The 18,260-nt window shown below is 34.2% G+C and overlaps 5 protein-coding genes across 7 annotated transcripts; 2 read left to right on the top strand and 3 right to left on the bottom strand.

The window, feature by feature from the left end:
- Positions 1–2,794: 2,794 nt before the first annotated feature.
- On the bottom strand, positions 2,795–4,792 carry LOC106293028 (transcription factor MYB51). 3 transcript variants are annotated; one of them, XM_013728700.1, is made up of 4 exons: positions 4,258–4,792; positions 4,006–4,135; positions 3,201–3,771; positions 2,795–3,161 (listed from the first exon to the last, which is right to left on the bottom strand). In XM_013728700.1, the coding sequence occupies exons 1-4, from the start codon at positions 4,391–4,393 to the stop codon at positions 3,048–3,050; spliced, it is 951 nt and encodes a 316-aa protein (XP_013584154.1). In that variant the 5' UTR covers positions 4,394–4,792; the 3' UTR covers positions 2,795–3,047. The 3 variants fall into 3 exon arrangements, with proteins under 3 accessions (XP_013584154.1, XP_013584155.1, XP_013584153.1); XM_013728701.1 differs by having other exon boundaries at positions 2,795–3,220; positions 3,311–3,771; XM_013728699.1 differs by having other exon boundaries at positions 2,795–3,771.
- Positions 4,793–9,148: 4,356 nt separating this feature from the next.
- On the top strand, positions 9,149–11,959 carry LOC106344091 (kinesin-like protein KIF19). The gene is made up of 6 exons (XM_013783478.1): positions 9,149–9,923; positions 9,992–10,265; positions 10,362–10,412; positions 10,496–10,588; positions 10,667–11,728; positions 11,798–11,959. Exons 1-6 carry the CDS (start codon positions 9,310–9,312, stop codon positions 11,846–11,848), a joined length of 2,145 nt encoding a protein of 714 aa, XP_013638932.1. The 5' UTR covers positions 9,149–9,309; the 3' UTR covers positions 11,849–11,959.
- Positions 11,960–12,278: 319 nt separating this feature from the next.
- LOC106292543 (60S ribosomal protein L6-1) lies at positions 12,279–13,547 on the top strand. The gene is made up of 4 exons (XM_013728153.1): positions 12,279–12,581; positions 12,804–12,910; positions 13,010–13,191; positions 13,285–13,547. Exons 1-4 carry the CDS (start codon positions 12,322–12,324, stop codon positions 13,438–13,440), a joined length of 705 nt encoding a protein of 234 aa, XP_013583607.1. The 5' UTR covers positions 12,279–12,321; the 3' UTR covers positions 13,441–13,547.
- Positions 13,548–13,617: 70 nt separating this feature from the next.
- Positions 13,618–14,091, bottom strand: LOC106294278 (probable calcium-binding protein CML15). The gene has a single exon (XM_013729840.1). The coding sequence runs from the start codon at positions 14,089–14,091 to the stop codon at positions 13,618–13,620; it is 474 nt and encodes a 157-aa protein (XP_013585294.1).
- Positions 14,092–14,338: 247 nt separating this feature from the next.
- LOC106294024 (tetraspanin-11) lies at positions 14,339–15,681 on the bottom strand. The gene is made up of 2 exons (XM_013729643.1): positions 15,136–15,681; positions 14,339–14,787 (listed from the first exon to the last, which is right to left on the bottom strand). The coding sequence occupies exons 1-2, from the start codon at positions 15,640–15,642 to the stop codon at positions 14,503–14,505; spliced, it is 792 nt and encodes a 263-aa protein (XP_013585097.1). The 5' UTR covers positions 15,643–15,681; the 3' UTR covers positions 14,339–14,502.
- Between the last annotated feature and the right edge of the window lie 2,579 nt (positions 15,682–18,260).

Genomic DNA, 18,260 nt, shown 5'->3' with positions numbered 1-18,260 from the left:
GAAATTGCTATTACTAGCTTCATTCTGATCATAATTATAACCTTCCCCATGTTTAAACCAGATATAGTAATTTGGCGTGAAACCTCTATTTATTAAATGCTTCCAAACATTTTCACGGTTTGCCAATTTCGAATTGTTGCATTTCCGACAAGGACGGAACATCTTACCACTTTCTTGGGCGAGCGTTGTCGAATCTGCTTGATGCATAAATGTCTCCAGCTCCGCAAGGTATTCTTTTGTCACTCTCCCGTTAGCATCTCTATGCATATACATCCACTTCCGCAATTCGAAAATATTCCCGGAGCCCGCCATTTTTTTTCTTTCACGTTTTTGGTTTTTGGTGTGTTTAAAATGATGTTAAAATGTCCATATTTATAAGAAACTTTTGAATCTGGTAGTTGTAATTTTCCTAGGAATTTACGACGAAAATTAGTTAGGTGGCAAAAAAAAAACGTGTTACAACTAAAATTTCCTCGCTAAGTACACGTAAATTATTTTCTCGTAAAGAACACGCAATTTTACGTCGAATTTACAAGGAAAGCGTATTTCCTCGTAAAAGCCACGTCACTTTACACCGACTTTACGACGAAACGGTTTCATCGTTAATTTACGAGGAAATAACGCTGATTTTATTTTTCCACGTAATTTCCTCGTAAACTCGACGTAATTTTACGAGGAAAAATTTCCGTCGTTAAGCTTGTGTTTTCTAGCGTTAACCTGGAAATTCATATAACTTAACGTATCTATAACCACCTACGCATTGTGCTGATGACATGCATGTTTTAGATTGTTAGGCAATGATTGAGATATATTTGAAGTCTTCCACGATGATAATCGTTTGGGAGAATATGTGAGAGATTCTAGTTGCAATTGCAAGTGTGGAAAGTTTTTTGGAAGAAGATTACCGCCGGAATGATAAAGAGTTCTCCAATAATTCTATCTAACCATGCCTCATGTGTCACATAAGTGCTCGTTAATTAGTTTTCTCGCACAACTACAGAAGTTCTATTTAGTTTAGTTTAAATCATGGAAATTAGGTCTAGTTAATTTAGCCGTATCCCGTAATCTACACTTATTTCGATTTTTGAATGTAGTTTATAAAGTTGCTCTGTTTTGTATAAGTTTCCATTATAAATAAAAATGAAATATGCTTTTAATAAATATATTGGAATTAGTTAGAAACTTTCTAGATATTATAATACTCATCATACATAGGAATATTTGGTTTTACATATCCCACTTGCTAATTGCTATAGTGGGTTTTTTTGGCAGGTTGATGAGAAAAAGTAATCGGTTACAGGTTTTCTTCTAACTATAATTAATATAGGTAATGACACCAATCAGTAATTTTTCTGACCAAAAGTGTAATAGGTAATGTCTCCAATCAAGAATAAGCAATCCTGGTTGTAATAGGTAATGTGCATGGGATATCTATGTTGTTCACAATTTGCTAGTTCTAAGGGCATCCACGATGGAATGGAAGCTTTTGAGGGAGTCCTTAGGGAGTGTGGAGCCAATTTTCTTAGAGTTTGTGTAAAAAAGAATGTTTAAAATCTTTTGGTACGGATAGATCGTTACATTGTTTACGGGTTCCATTGACTATGTGGCGGTCCGTGAATGGTCATCTTTTTTTTTTTTTTTTTTTTTAAAAAATCCAAAATATTCAGGATTAATCCGAAATGTCTTTTTCGCTAAGGAAGTCTAACCGTTGCGCATGGTCTAAAATGTTATGTTATTCCTGAAGATACTGTTTTAGCGTTTTTTATTTCTTATATAGACTAAAACACTATCTTGAAAAAAGCAAAATCATTCCTTTGAGATTAATATTATATTTGAAACAAATCTCAGCTTTTACTTTTGTCTTTGCATGGTGCTTTCAAAAGGATGGACTGATAATCTGCATTTCTTCTTATCTTTAACCCTTGGAACGTTCAAAGAACGATCAACTACTTTATGTCGGTCTCAAGTCTTGATTAAATAATGATATATAAGCTATAATCTAGCTCTTTTTAATCTACTGGAACGGGACAAAATTTCATATCTCGTCCAACTGTTGAATGGAATGTATTTTGGAATTACTTCAGTAATGTTGGTTCGATGGGAACTCACAGAACCATATCCTTAAGTAGTCAATGTGTGACATCCGGCCAGAGGATAAATCACAAGATACCTGTCGAGAATATCCAGGGACAGATGTAACGTGGTAGACTGGTAGGTAAATGATGATGTCATACAACATTAACATGGTCAATGCGATTTTGGGGAAGACATAAAAGGAGCCAAGGAGGTAACACTCGAAGATTCTCCGCACAAATTACAATGGGACCACAAAACTTAACATGGAATCGATCTCTTGGAATTGAGGGATATATCGCCTTAGCAATAGGCTAGATCGGTATTAATACAATCCGTTTCATAATACATATGTTGATCTTATGGGATTAGCAAGATAAAGTAAAGAAGGACAAGGAATTATCCTTTAATTCCAAAGGAGTTGATCGGTGAAAGTCTGGTGGAGCCTATTCTAAAGTGAGAATATAAATACCAAAAATACTCTTACGGCAGCGGAAAAAAAATTGTAATAATTTAAGTGGTAGCTCTATTGGTAAAGCTTTTTTCCCTCGTAGCCCATGAGCTACAAAAATACAACCCATAAGAAGTAAAAACAATGCTCGCAGAGTCGCAGTTGTGTAAACATAAAGTTAGCTCTCTCATGTGATCCAATTAGTTTCGTTGGTACTTGTTCTGCATGTTCGCAATTTATAAGTACAGATACAAATATACAATACTCTCGTTAACTGATCACCATTAATAATTATCCATTTTATACTAAACACACTTTATGGCAAACTTACAAAATAAAAAAAATTAGAAAATCACGAAAAAAGACACGCACATATATCACAATACGTAGTTACGTACACGCTACATGTTATTATTCTATTATTAGCATCATCGTGGTAATATTTCAATCAACATAATATATATATATATATATATACATGATCAAATTCAAGTGATCATGTGGGATTCGTCAGAAGATTCACTCATGCAAAATAGTTACCAATCTCTTCGAAATCGTCTTGATATTCATAGACCGGCGTCACCTCGACGTCATTGTTCACATCCTCCTGAAGAAACCTCGTAAGTTCATTCATGAACTTAGTGTTCTCAACACAAGACTCTTCCAACATCATGACATGTTGCTCATTCAGAAACCCTGGGAATCCGATATTATCAACACTACGGTACATTAAAGGATCGTTAACGGAGGAATCAGAGAACATGGATGGAGGCGACGTAGCGTTACCGTTATCATTAACGGTCATCTGGTTGAGAGGATACGAAGTTGGTGTGAAGGAAAAATTCATTGACTTATCTGATATAGAGTCAACGGTGACACTTGTAGTAGTAGTGAGTGGGCCACCACTTCCGATAATCTCCGAGAGAACACTCTGATTGATTTTCTTTCCAACCCTATTTGCTACCTTGTTCAAGAACCTAGCTGATGATAATCTTGACTTCTTGTCTTCATTCTTGACCTTCTCATTATTACCAAGATCATCGTTACTCGATATAGTTCTCTGAATAATGTTTTGATTATTCAGAATCTCCGGGAGGTTTTCTGATTTGCTGGTTTCGGAGATCAAACTCTTGTGTGTAACCGGGTCGACACCTTTCTTGATCAAACGTTTTTTTATATGAGTGTTCCAGTAGTTCTTGATTTCGTTATCGGTTCTTCCCGGTAATCCACGAGCTATATCAGACCATCTGATTTAACGCCATACAATTGTACAATATATTAGTCATCGTCACATTATGTATAACATATAATTCTCAAAACATAAAGCTTTTATTTGCAAATCCTTTTGTTTAATCCTAGAAATAAGAAAATTATGAATTTTTTTTTGTAGTTTTTTTTATTCTATCAAGATTTCACTCCTGGGAATATAAACAATGGGAAAATATTCAAAACATTTTAAAAAGAGGAAGAGTGAGACTAACTTGTTGCCGTGAAGGGCGTGAAGAGAGATGATAGAAAGTTCTTCATCTTCAGTGAACTCTCCTCTTTTGATGTCAGGTCTTAGATAATTGGCCCACCTCAGTCTGCAGCTTTTGCCACATCTCTTCAGTCCTATACCATGTAAGGAATTATGTATTATATTATATTATTATTGATCAATAATGACCTGAAAAGACTTAAACTGATCAATATTCAAAATGACAGAATAAATAATATAAACAAAATATAAATACCAGCTTTTTCGGGTAGAGTTCGCCATCCACCTTCACCGTGATTGTTAAGGTAGGAGATAAGCTTCTGATCTTCCTCGGGAGTCCAAGCTCCTTTCTTTAACCCTAATTCAGGTTTGCAACATGGTGTCCGCACCATTCTTGATTCTTGATTCTTGATTCTTCACGGAGTCTTGGCTTTTTTTAATGTAATGATTTATCTTCGGTCGAATTCAAAAGAGTTGTTCTCAAGTGAAAACAACAAAGAGAAAAAAATTGAAAACCTGAGAGTTGAAACAAAGTGTGAAGAGGTACGTATGATCATAAAGATCGAGCACATGATCTTTTGATTAAAGCATTCAGACATCGGTAGATTCTTCTTATAGACATCTTGCTCTTTTGGGGTACTCGAGAATGTTTTAACACTGAACAAGAAGAACACCAGGAGCAAGAGAGAGAGAGAGAAAGAGATATCTACTTGCTCTATGTTTTTTACCACAAGAGAAATAGAGAGAGATTTGGTAGAGATAAGTTTTGTTTATTTTGGCTGAGAGTTGTTTGTTTCACTTGCGAAGTGAGAAAACCTTGTGGTGGAGGCACCATCTTTATTTATGCATGCTTGTGGCTGTATGGCTGCATCCAACGACATCGTTTTGTAGGTGATTTACACGTGGCTCGACATGAAATATATTATTTGTATTTAATTTATTAGAAAGAAATGCCAACTTTCTCAGTGGAATTTCGAGATAGACGTCTGATCTGTTTCATAAGATAATTGTATTCTGGCTAAAATTTGGTGCAATTTTAACAATTTATTATTCCTATTGTCAACAAATATTTTGACCAAGATAGCTATTATATAGTATTTATCCCATGCATAAGGCCGCAAATTATTTGATTATTTCCTCAGTTTTTGTAATAAATGTTTGAAAAAGCTTGTATTTGTTGTTATACAAAAAAAAAAACTTGTATTTGTTTTGGCAAAAAAAACGTTTGTTTGTTCTACAAAACCAATTCAAATTTGTATATATAATGTACCTATTTTATTTTCTAACTTTTTGGCTAAATTCATTCTGTAACTTACATACCAATTTGATTTGATAAAATATAATTACATAATAGAATAACTGGTACTCAGAATATGTTTAAAAATTCCAAAAAAAGGATGGAGTATACATTTATTAAATGAATATATATATATACATATACATATACATTATATGTATCATGAATTTTAAGTAAGCAAAAGAAAAAAAGACGATATGAATGTAACCTTAACATTAGTTATCATGGGTGAATAGTTTAACCGAAAATTTAATTGCTACTAGTTTTTTTTTCCTTGCCAATGCCAAGATCTGAAGTTATTCAACAATAATCTTTGGAATTTTTCTTTTGACTAAACAGGTCAGTCCAAGTAAATTAAATAGTATACTTTTAACTAATATACAATCTGAAATTCTTATAAAGAATGAAAATTTATTTTCAGACTAGCAGAAAAAAAAAGATAATATATTTGAGGAAATTTGAAAACAAAAAAAAAACTTATTTCCATATGTTATATTTTATTTAAATTATTATTGATAATTTATCAATTACAATAGGGTGAATTAATCTAAATGTATAGCAATTCAATACACAATGAACTCTAAAACAACAACAAAAATATATACACCACAAAATATATGATAATCAAAAATAATTTTATTATCAATATGTGTAACTGCCATGAATAGTTCTTTTCATATTTTGCTGATAACCTCTAATATATATGCTACGCTCTCTTCCAAAAGTTGCTAATAAACTTTTTTCTAATGGTTTTGCAAACTTTGCCTAATCGAATTCCCAATATCAAATGAAAATATCAGTAAACTCTTAGCTAATTACTTCACCCGGGGATCAGAAAATACTCATAAAAGAAGAAATAACAAATATGAAATTAGGATAGTAAGAAAAAAGTTTAAAGAAAAAGTTTCCTTTGCCAAAAAAAAAAAAAAGAAAAAGTTTCCTGGGATGGGGAAACAAATAAAAAATGAAACCGCAAACATACGTCTCCTTGTCAGAATGCATTCAACTGTAAAAGATGGAGTGCGAGACTTTTCTAAATACGACTGACACCTTCACAATTTTGTTTACGTCAAATTCAAAATTTATTAAAAATCATTAGGCGACAAATTCTTGTAGAAAAAATAGGCAGACGAACACAGCATAACTGAAAATTCGAGGAAGGTAGTATAGTATACACACGAAGTCGTCGTATTTGAATTAGATAAATTAACCAACAACTTGGTCACTCAAACACTGGACTTTGGACATATTCGAAATGGACCATGCCAAGAAAACTATAAGGAACGAAGAAAGAGATAATTTAGATTTCGTAACAATTAATTTACGTTATTTCATTTGGACAAAACCCATTAATTAGTCAAACATCGTGTTTCTGGCTCACTACGACTTTATCCATTTAGGCATTTGAAAAAATGTTGGTCTAGTGTTATTTATCAATCTAGTTCCCTACACTGTATAATGCTCTAGCGCCTATGGTTAACAATAATGGTGCTATATCCGGTCTGACTTTGATACCAGAGCTTCTTCTGTTTGGGATTTATTAAATACATATCCAATTTAATATTGTTTGATTAGTAAGATATTATTTATTTTGGGTCTCATGCAAGCTCGCATAGTTTTACTTTTGGTTTTCTTTCCAATTTCAAAACTCCTTCTCATCTTAGATCTCCGGCAACCCGTGTACTATCTCTTGTGTCGCCATAAACCTTATAATTTTGAAACTAATGTATCCAAGCCTAACCTGCCATCTCCAAGTATTCTTTTCCATTCTCGTGAGCAAACAGGCTGGTCTACCAACTTCAAATCGCAACTTGTACAACCGGTTAGACGACCTTAACACTTTCGTCAGTAGTCTTCCATTAGGATCTTTCAGTGTTAGGTAGTTATCAGTCATCCTAACATCACATCCTTGTTCAGTAGCTTGTCCTAATCATAATATGTTGCTTCTGAGCTCTGAAATATAGTAGATGTCGGTCAAGAGTCTATGTTCCTATATCTTTGCTTCAAACAATATCGACCCTTTGCTATTGATGTCGACACAAGAACCATCTCCAAACTTCACATTTCCTTTGATGTTTTCATTAAGTTTAGAGAAATATGATCTCTCGCCGTCGTATGGTTACTTGCTCCATTAACTAAGGACCACACTCATCTCGTATGTTTCTTTCCTTTGAAAATGCACCTCCCACAACATCTCGGTCTTTTGAGAATGTCATCACAGGTTCTATGATCATCTTAAATGTTTCTTCTAAACCTTCCTTATTCTTACTTGAATGGTATTTTGGTCTTCTTGCAGATCTTCGTCAACCTGGATCTGATACCAATGTTGGGATTTATTAAAACCCATGTCTAATTCTATATTATTCGATTAGTACGATATTGTCCACTTTAAGCCTTAGAGGCTGACCCGCATGAATTCACTTTTGATTTCTTTACCAAAAGACCTCGTACTAATTAGAGTTGAACATTTTTTTATATATTAGACTTTCTTTTGTCTAATTTTCAATGTTGAACTTTGTTTGATATTTCACTATCTTCTTCTTCAGTTCTTGTGTTAGAAAACGTATTTGATGAATTCGTTTTGTTAAATATTTGTTCTACGGAAATTGAAATGTGAATAAGTTTTGAGTGTGGCAAAGTATGATGGTAATATGGTATGGAACCAAAGCTTTATGTCTGATCAGAGTGATGATATAATTCTGACAAAAGCTATACAAGATGTGAATAACTGGTTAAATATTACATAGCCTATATAAACGAAATCAGTGGAAAACGAAGAAGCGGACTTAAACCTTTTTTCAACTTAAAAATGACAAACAAATCAAACTGTCGAGACAATCACTGTGTTAACCATTAACTTTCCAACTTTTGAATGTAGTATTTCACATTTGGATGGAGTCAGCCGTCGAGAAGAAAAAAACGACTGTTCTAAGTAAATAGGTATGGTATATTTGAACTATATTCCTTTTTTCATTGGAGCTGAATAACCTAGTAGATGATCATTTTTTCATCCAAAACATTAATAACACTGAAAATAACCAAATAGAAAACTGTTAATGAATTCATAAGAGATTTATAAGTAAATTATTAAAAAAATCCAAAATATATTGCAGAGATATTAGAATCAACACACATAAATTTTCTAAATGATTTCAAGATTTAAATTTTGAAAATTACAAAATAATTGAATGAAATCCTATTGAGTAAAACCAAATCTCAAAATGTTTAAACCATAAATTTCAAATACAATTTTTTAATAACACTGTATTTTAAAATATAATTAAGAAAATTAATTTGATAACTGAATTATGCTGAAATTAAATTCCATTAAAATCTGTCATTAAATAACATCTATGTAATATGTATGTTTTTAGCTAAAATTTTTGAGAGGTGGATTAAGCAGTAAAAATACACATAAACGGGCCCGAATATTTTGGAAGGTGGATTAAGCCCGATATTTTCAAAACAATTGCTAAAAAATAGTTTTTAAATAGGAAAATCTTATAAACTAGATAGATATTAATGTATTAACAAAACCAATGAACTATACAATAATTATACATTTAAGTCTTTTTATTATAAGAAATAGTATAAACTTCAAGGCCTAAAATGCTTGTTACCCAATGGTCTAAATTAATGCTGGGCCGAGTTGATAAAGAAAATGAAAAAGCAACGATGTTTACCGTGCCACACTGTCACCAATATATCTTTTAAAAAGAAATAAAATAATGAAGGTGGGCCCTCAAAGCTAAATCATCGGGCTGACAAAGCAAATTTTGACCGTTACAATTACATTTTTCAAAAATATCTTTTTTTTTTCTTTAATTTTGTTGTTGTCTATCTTCTTGGATCCAAAAACAAAGACTGAAAATACCAATTTTAGCATCATCTACACTTTCAAAGCTTCGGGGTTTTGACCAACACACTCCTTGACAGTCTAACCAAACAGCGATTCATCAGTCTCTCTAAAAGATCCCAAAAGAGTGAAAAAAGAAAAGAGAAGGAAGAACAATGCCTGTATCGACCCGATCGAAGGCGATGACGAGTCACGAGCAAAGCAGGAGGCAAGAATACACGAATCCACATCAAGGGCTCAAGGAAAAGATGAGAGCTTTGACTCTCTTGTACGAGCAGCAAAAGCGAGCCTCTTTCTCTCTCAGAAACAACCCTAACCATCTAGCCCAAGATCTGAGGTTTAAGCCTCACGACGTGCTCGATTCTTGCAAGAAAGGAGATAAAGATCCAAACTTTGCCGACGATGAGACCAAAGAGAACAACAATGTAGCCGACGCAGATCGGGTTTTTGGTACCAACACGGCCCCGGTTAAGTCTTCTACTGTGATAAGAAAGCTCTCGATGGGTAACGGAGCTGAGAAAGGTGAAAACTTTGAGGCTTGTGGTGGGAGTAGGATCATGGTGTTTGTAAGGCTTAGACCTATGGGGAAGAAGGAAAGAGAGAACGGGTCAAGATGCTGCGTCAAGGTTTTGAACAAAAGAGATGTTTATCTAACGGAGTTTACTAACGATAACGATTACTTAAGGCTTAAACGGCTCCGTGTTCGTCATTTCACTTTTGATTCTTCTTTTCCTGAGACCACAACACAACGAGAAGTCTACTCCACCACGTAAGCATATCTCAAACATAATGTTTGTATGCTGCGAGTACTTAAGGTTGTGTGTGTTTTCTTTACAGAACAGGAGATCTGTTGGAAGCAGTGCTTGAAGGAAGGAACGGTTCTGTGTTCTGCTACGGTGCTACGGGAGCAGGCAAGACTTATACAATGCTGGGGACTATGGAGAATCCAGGTGTGATGGTTTTAGCGATTAAAGATTTGTTTGCTAAGGTTAGAGAGAGGAGCTTAGATGGGAACCATACTGTTCATCTCTCTTATCTTGAAGTCTATAACGAAACCGTTAGAGATTTGCTTTCTCCTGGTAGACCTCTCATCCTCCGTGAAGATAAACAGGTACACATAAAAAACTTTTAACTTATGTTTTTGATATATGAACACAATGGTTTCATTCATTAGCTTTGCTTTTCTTTGAATGTGATCAATAATTAGGGAATTGTGGCAGCTGGTCTCACTCAATATAGAGCTTATTCCACAGATGAGGTTTCATATTCTAATCTTTGAATGATCTTTGAGAGTCAAATGCTAAGCAAAGCTTAAACTTTTTAAGTTATGGTTCATTGCAGGTTATGGCTTTGCTCCAAAGGGGAAACCAAAACAGAACCACTGAGCCTACTCGTTGCAATGAGACATCTTCACGCTCACACGCCATCCTTCAGGTTAATAATATCATATCTTCCTCAGATCTCACACTGCGCAAAATGATAGTATCTTAATGAATATAATATCTTCTTTAGGTTGTAGTGGAGTATAAGACTAGAGATGGTTCCAAGAATATCATCAGCCGAGTTGGGAAGCTATCCCTCATTGATCTCGCTGGATCAGAAAGAGCGATAGCTACTGATCAAAGGACGCTTAGATCTCTCGAAGGAGCCAACATAAACAGATCGCTTCTTGCGTTAAGCAGCTGCATCAACGCGCTTGTGGAAGGGAAGAAACATATTCCTTACAGAAACTCAAAGCTGACGCAGCTGCTGAAAGACTCGCTAGGCGGTTTGTGTAACACGGTGATGATTGCTAACATAAGTCCAAGCAATCATTCTTTCGGTGAGACGCAGAACACTCTCCATTGGGCAGATCGAGCCAAGGAGATTCGTGTGAAGGGATGTGAAGTGAATGAAGAGGTGGTGGTTCAAGTGAGTGAAGGGCCTGATCAGGCCAAGCTAGTGCTGGAGCTTCAGGAAGAGAACCGTGAGCTGCGTGTAAAGCTAGCGGAACAGCAGCAGAAGGTTTTGACTCTTGAAGCAGAGACCTTAGCAGCTGCTAACAACAACATATCTCCAACACCTCCATCAATCTCATCTCTAATGACTCCACCGTCTGCATTAACAGCGCAACAGAAGAAGAAACCGAGGCACTCGTTGTTGTCAGGAACATGCTTCACACCAGAATCATCCAAAAGGAGAAAAGCAGAAGATGCAGTGAAGGAGCTTCAGCTGACTGTCAAGGCGTTGAAGATGGAGATGGAGAGAATGAAGAGGGAACATGTGGTGCAGATGAAGAAGCAAAAGGAAGAGCTGATGAAAGAACTGTGTAGTAAAAAGAGCGAGAAAACTCCAGAGAGAGGCAAAGAGACAACAACAACAAGGAGGATTGTGACGAGAGGGAGCTTGAGACCAAAGGAGAGAGAGAAGGAGCTGATAAAAAGTCCTAGTCACAGGTTTGCATCTCCAGCTGCAGCAGCTAAAAAGAGAAGCTTCTGGGACATAACGGTAGCTAATAGTCCTTCGTTGGATAGAAGGAAAACGAGAAGCCATGTTCTTCCTGTTAATCAAGAAGCTCCTTCGATGCTGCTTCAGGTAAACTTTACTATAAAACTTGGTCAACAAGAATCTGTTATTCACTAATATATATTTGTTTTGGTGCAGCCGGGGTTTGCTCGTCCAAGGACAACAACAACAACACACATGAAGCATTAACACACGAGTTTAAAAGACTGATCAGATTCAGATGTTATCAGTGTTTTTGTGTTTCTTGTCTGTTTCATCCACTGTTTGCTTAGCATCTGTATTCTATAGAAGCATAATGACAAAAAACACAATAATTTGTTTTTGTTTACTAATTTATTTTTACAATTCTTTTCATCAGTTGTACTTCATGATTCTCATTGTTATGTTTAGTCAAAGAAAAATGAAGAGATCATGTTTTGTTTGAGAGTCTGAGACTACTTGTGAGGGATGTGTGGCTTCCCCAACTTGAACATAAGCTTAACTTAAAAAACCCATATTATATTACTAAACCCATATAAGGCCCATTAGATTTATTCTAAAACACAAATTAGGCCCATTAGGTTTTATTCGCTGCTTACCGTCTTTATATTTAAAAGCCATCTAGGTTTTACGCCTCTCTGAGAGTTTGTTTTGTCACAGAGAAAAAAAGAAGAGAGAAAAAGATGCCGGCGGCGAAGCAGAGGACCCCGAAAGTAAGCCGAAACCCTGATCTGATCAGGGGTGTAGGCAAGTACTCTCGCTCGCAAATGTACCACAAGAGAGGTTTGTGGGCAATCAAGGCCAAGAACGGCGGCGTTTTCCCTCGTCACGACGCTAAGTCCAAGGTTGCAGCTCCCGTTGAGAAGCCGGCTAAGTTTTATCCGGCTGAAGACGTTAAGAAGCCGCTCGCTAACAGACGCAAACCTAAGCCTACCAAGCTCAAGTAAATTCATTTTCTTGCATTTAGTGTTTTTTAACTAAGTTCGAGGGGGAAATGTAAATGTTTGGTTGGTTCCGACAGATTTTTTGAGTTAGAATAGATTTGTCGGGAAGGTTAGAGATGGTTTTGAATCAGTGGTAGCTAGTGTTTGTTGAAATGTAGGTTTCAAAGTTTGATACTTTATGCTATTCTGTTATTGATGGTGTTGTTTTGTATGTGTTGCAGAGCAAGCATAACTCCAGGAACTGTGTTGATCATCCTTGCTGGTAGATTCAAGGGAAAGAGAGTTGTCTTCCTCAAGCAACTCTCTTCTGGTTTGCTTTTGGTTACAGGTGCGTAACAGTGTTTTGTTTGAATGGGTTTGGTTGTCCAAGTTCGAAATTTTGTTCATGTAGTCTTCTTGTCTTTCTTTTTTTTTTTCCCTCTTTTAGGACCATTCAAGATCAATGGTGTGCCATTGAGACGTGTTAACCAGTCTTATGTGATTGGAACCTCCACCAAGGTTGACATTTCTGGAGTCAGCATTGAAAAGTTCGATGACAAGTACTTCGGGAAGGTTGCTGAGAAGAAAACCAAGAAAGGAGAAGGCGAGTTCTTTGAAGCAGATAAAGAGGTATTTAACATCACCTTAGCAAACATAAACACTCTTTTGAATCTGAGTATCCTAACTTGCTCTAACCTTAAAATCAATGATGTGTATCTACAGGTGAAGAAAGAGATCCCACAGGAGAAGAAGGAAGATCAGAAAACAGTTGACGCAGCCCTGATTAAAGTCATTGAAGCAGTGCCGGAGCTCAAGACTTACCTCGGAGCCAGATTCTCATTGTCACAAGGAATGAAACCCCATGAGCTTGTTTTCTAGATTTCATCAGCATATCTTCTTGTTTCCCATCATCAAATTTCAAGAACATCTGTTTTCCCCTGAGATTTTGTTCTCTTTTAAAATTAAAAAGACTATTTTCTCTGATTTATATACCAAATAGTCAACAATTATCAATTCTAAGAAATGAAAAAAAAAAACATAAAAGAAAATGGATCATCATGAATTAATCTTTAAACCGAAATATTCAACAGCAGATTTAGCCATAATTGAAGCAAATTCACCAAAGCTTATAACACCATCACCGTTTGTATCCGCTTCTTGGATCATCTCCCTTAGTTCTCTATACGTCAATGGTTGTCCCATCTTAGCCATGGCTCCAGCCAATTCAGCCGCGCTGATGAATCCATTACCATCTCTATCAAACGATTTGAAAATGTTCATCAACTGCTCGGAGTTGATAAGGACCTCTTCGTTCAGGTCAGGAAGAATGGCTCCTACAAGCTCATCAAACTCGACGAAACCGTTGCCGTTTGCGTCCATACTTGCTAACAAAAGGTGGATTTGGTCGCCTGAAGGTTTCAGACCAAGGGACCGGAGAAGCGCCGCGAGTTCTAAGATGGTTAGGCTTCCATCTCCGTCCATGTCGAACCGGTTGAATATGTCTTGTAATTGTCTTAGCTGACCTTCCATTGTTCTGTTTTTTCTTCGGGAACACAGACTCCAAATCGATCAATCAATTGTCCGGGAGAGAGGTTAATGATGATTAACGAGAGGAGATTAAGATCGATTTAAATTATGAAATTGTTTTGTATGTGTTAATGTTTTCTTTGTGGCATTAGTTAATTGTTACTGACTAAAAATAGGAAATAAAAAACCAAGAATTTCTTTCTATACATCTTGTACTAAGGAACCAACGTATAATTAGAAATGTGACATGTTTAATACTTGCGAACTGTGAATAAGTTCACGATGATAGGTTCGAAACAAACATTACATTGTCCTAAGAAACCAAAAGATAATTAACAACAAAACAAACAGAGAAAAGAAAACAAGACACAAATGAACATAAAGTGATCATGCAGAATCACTTTTCCTAGCTGTTTAATTGTTACGACGAGCACAGCAACCGCAAGAATAGACGGTGATGAGGAAGATGAGGAGACAGATGTTGAAAACAAGAAGATGCCTCCACTTCTCTCTTATATTCGCTAACACACCCGCTTTGCATGCGTTGCAGTTAAAGCACAACTCCGTTTGCACGTTACTCCACGCACCGCAGTCGTCGTTATTGGTCGCAACCGCCGTTTCGTTTTTGGCCGGTGGTATCCAAAACGTCGCGTTTCTGAACGTAAAGTTGCAATCCGACGGTGGCTTACAACAACCCGACTGCGAGAAACATTGAGTATTAATACGAAAATGAAGGAGGTTTTGTTCATGTATTATGGTAATAAAATTACGTAAAACACTATTAAACAGAAGGATGCATGTTCTTGGATAATTTTTTTCTTTCAAAATGCTTGTTTTTAATTAAAAATATGCATTTTATTATACAATAATGATAAATTATAAATTTCAAAAAATTATTTCGTATTTATCAAATTTCTATTAGTTTAAAATTATGAAAAATAATTAATCACATAAAATAAAATGTTTAAAATCAAATTAAAATATTTTCTGGATTTGTACAAAAACTCTTAACATTTCAAATAGAAAATATAAATGTATACTATATACCTGGATGGGAGACAAGTTCTTGTGATAAAACGCATCAGCGATCTGACTAACGCGACCATCACTCAAATCATCACAAACGCTAGCCTCAGCCAGACAAGACCTTATACCAACCCATCTCTTCCCACCAACAAAACTGTTAAGCCAAGTCGAGAAATCAACCGTCTTGTATTCTCTATACCCTCGACCAGACACCACATGACCGGCTCCTTTGTTCGTCACAAAGAAGAGAAACACCGAGAAAACTATCAACGCAGCAATGCCCGCAAACAATATGATCAAGTAGGAGACCATGGCAAGATTCTCCTTGAAGCAAGATCCTATCACTCCGATTAAAGACACCAAGAAGAGGACGATTCCGGTCGTGAGGAGTGGTGCACGTATCGCTGATTCACAGTCGGTCACGTCTTGGTGAGCGAACATGTAAATGGAGTAGCCTATGGCTGATACGCCCACTAACATCACCAACGTGTTGGCTAAACCCACCACGAAATTGCTTACTCTAAACATTTGTGATTTTCTTTTCTCCCAGAGAGGTTTTTTTTGGAATTTGATATTTATGCTTTGTAACGTTTTAGTGTGTGTGGAGTCGTGGTTATTATGGGACAGAGTAGTGAACGGTTGATTTTTGAGGTAGTGGGGGATATTTGTGGAGATTATTACTTTGTGCCATTGGCTGAAACTGGTAAATAAAGAAAGGAATACATGGAATAGAAAGGAATAGAGGCTCCGATTGGTGACATGTAGTATTAAAGTTGAGTTGCAATATGATTTATGATTCGATGTAATTCGCAGTAAAAAATATGTGGTAAAAAATGTAAGTTTATGTGGTAATTTTGCAGTAAAAATAAAAGTTATTATTTTATTAAATTTTTTATGACTGGTAACACTTTTGATGTATAAGTTGTAGTAAGGATTTTTAACAAAAGAATTGAATATATAAACATATAAATAATGAAAATATTTATCATAAACAAATGAACCGTTAAGCTATTTTAAAATAAATAAATTAAAAAAGTATATTTTAAATTAGTATAAATTTTGAAAAAATATTTTTCAAAATATATTATTTTCTAAATATTATCATCACTAATAATACTATTTATTATAATATCAATATTAAAATAAATTTATGAAATAAGAATAATAATATTAATAATAATAATAATTATATCATGAACTTTAAGCTAAAAATCTAATAATAGCAAAAAATTATATATGTTCAATCCAAATCATGGTTGTAATTTCAAACAAAATAAACTTAGAGACATTAGTATAATTGTGGAATTGTAACCATAAATAGTAATATTTAAAATTTACAAAGCAAAGAAATATGTACGTAACTAACTTGTCACGTCAGTTTTGAAACTCATTATTTTCCTTTTTATTTTTTGACAAAAAAATCAATTAATTTTGTAAGTCAAACTTCTAAAACATGGAATTTTGGTTGATGTTAGTTTAAGTTTTGAGTTAGCAATTTTATAAATGATTTAAGTCAAAGTTGTAACTCAAACACAACACATGTTAAATCAAACTTAAAATCAAAAAGTTAAATTTTATACATGATTTTGGTAACAATTTTGAGTTATCAATGATTTTTACTCCTAACTCAAAGTAAATCAACTATACCACATGTCACCAATCAAAACCATGAATGAAATGCAGTAGAAAAATTGAATGGATTCATTCCATTTATTCCTTATCAAAATTGTTTTACAATGTTTTGATTTGTATTTTGATTAGATTTTTTTGGAATTGATGGAATGAGCATTCAATTCCATTCGTGTTAAATGGTAAATTTTTTTAATGGAATTAATGGAATTAATCATTCCAAAGCATTCCATTCAAAAAATGGTCATACAGTTGGAGCCTAGAGGAGTTAATAGTGAATTAGATTTTGACAAAGACTAATTGACTATCTAGAGACTATAGTATTGTTTAGTCTGTTAATATGCAAGTGGAACGGTATATTATAGCTATATAAATTAGAACTATAAGGTTATTTTTGTTAAGTTTATGTTAATATTATTTTTGATATAGCTTAAAAATAATTTGAGGCATTGTTGTTAGAATGCACACAAAAAAAGAAAGAGAGAGAGACATGGTTATATTAATAACTAGGGCTTTTCCCGGGCTACGCCCGGGTTGTTTTACAATTTTTAATTTAATTTATGTTTTTGCACATTTTTATTTGAGTTTATACATATATGATGGTACCAATTATAAAAATAAAAATCCTCAGATAAATATTAAAATTTTAAACTATTACTGTCAATCAAATTTAAGAGAATTAGAACTCAAACTTTATTATTATTCTTATATTTTTGATTGAGGTTCATATGAAAACAACTGTTAAATTGACAACTAATTTAAAATTTGGAATAATTGAGTTTTCATTTTTCTACTAACAATAAATTTTTACTTATGCTATTGAAAATTAGGTTCTCTTTTGCATTGATCCTTGGATTTTCATTATATAATTAGTATCTATATCGATTTGTTTTTATCTTTCTTCAGAAAGTGGTGGAATTAGGAACAATTGAAATACAGTGATTGAAGATACAATGGTCATGAGATGAGTTGTAAGAATCATGTCATTATTTTCTTTGCCATGCGAAAAAGAAATTTAGAACAAAATATCCTAGATAATATTAGTATTTTGCAACATCGATTTCAGTATTTGGTATGTTTCTTCTCCAATATCCAGATGAAATGAAGAGAGTCTTGGGATGATTTACTGAGAAAACCGGTAACCTTTAAATAGCATATTTTACAGATTAAATCTCCAAAATATTATTTGAGAATTGATTTGCTATGTGTCACTATATTGATTTCGGAAAAGAAAATGCTGACATGTTATTTTAACTATGATGACATGATTTAAATTTAGTTGTGGCATGTATATTTATATTTAATGTTGATTTATATTTTTGTTAAGTTTTTAAAAATATTTTAATAACTCATAAATCATCATTAATATAACAATAAATAATACAATAGTAGGAACAAAAATGCTGTTCAAAAAAAAGGAACAAATATATTATTATAATTTTCATTTTTTTAATATTTTTCTTAACTGAGTAACTCCCAAAAAATTTATATTTGTATAACAGAATATGGTAAACTTC

This window comes from Brassica oleracea, chromosome C5 (assembly GCF_000695525.1).
Source record: "Brassica oleracea var. oleracea cultivar TO1000 chromosome C5, BOL, whole genome shotgun sequence".
NCBI classification, from domain to species: domain Eukaryota; kingdom Viridiplantae; phylum Streptophyta; class Magnoliopsida; order Brassicales; family Brassicaceae; genus Brassica; species Brassica oleracea.
This window is presented reverse-complemented; position numbering and strand designations above follow the sequence as displayed.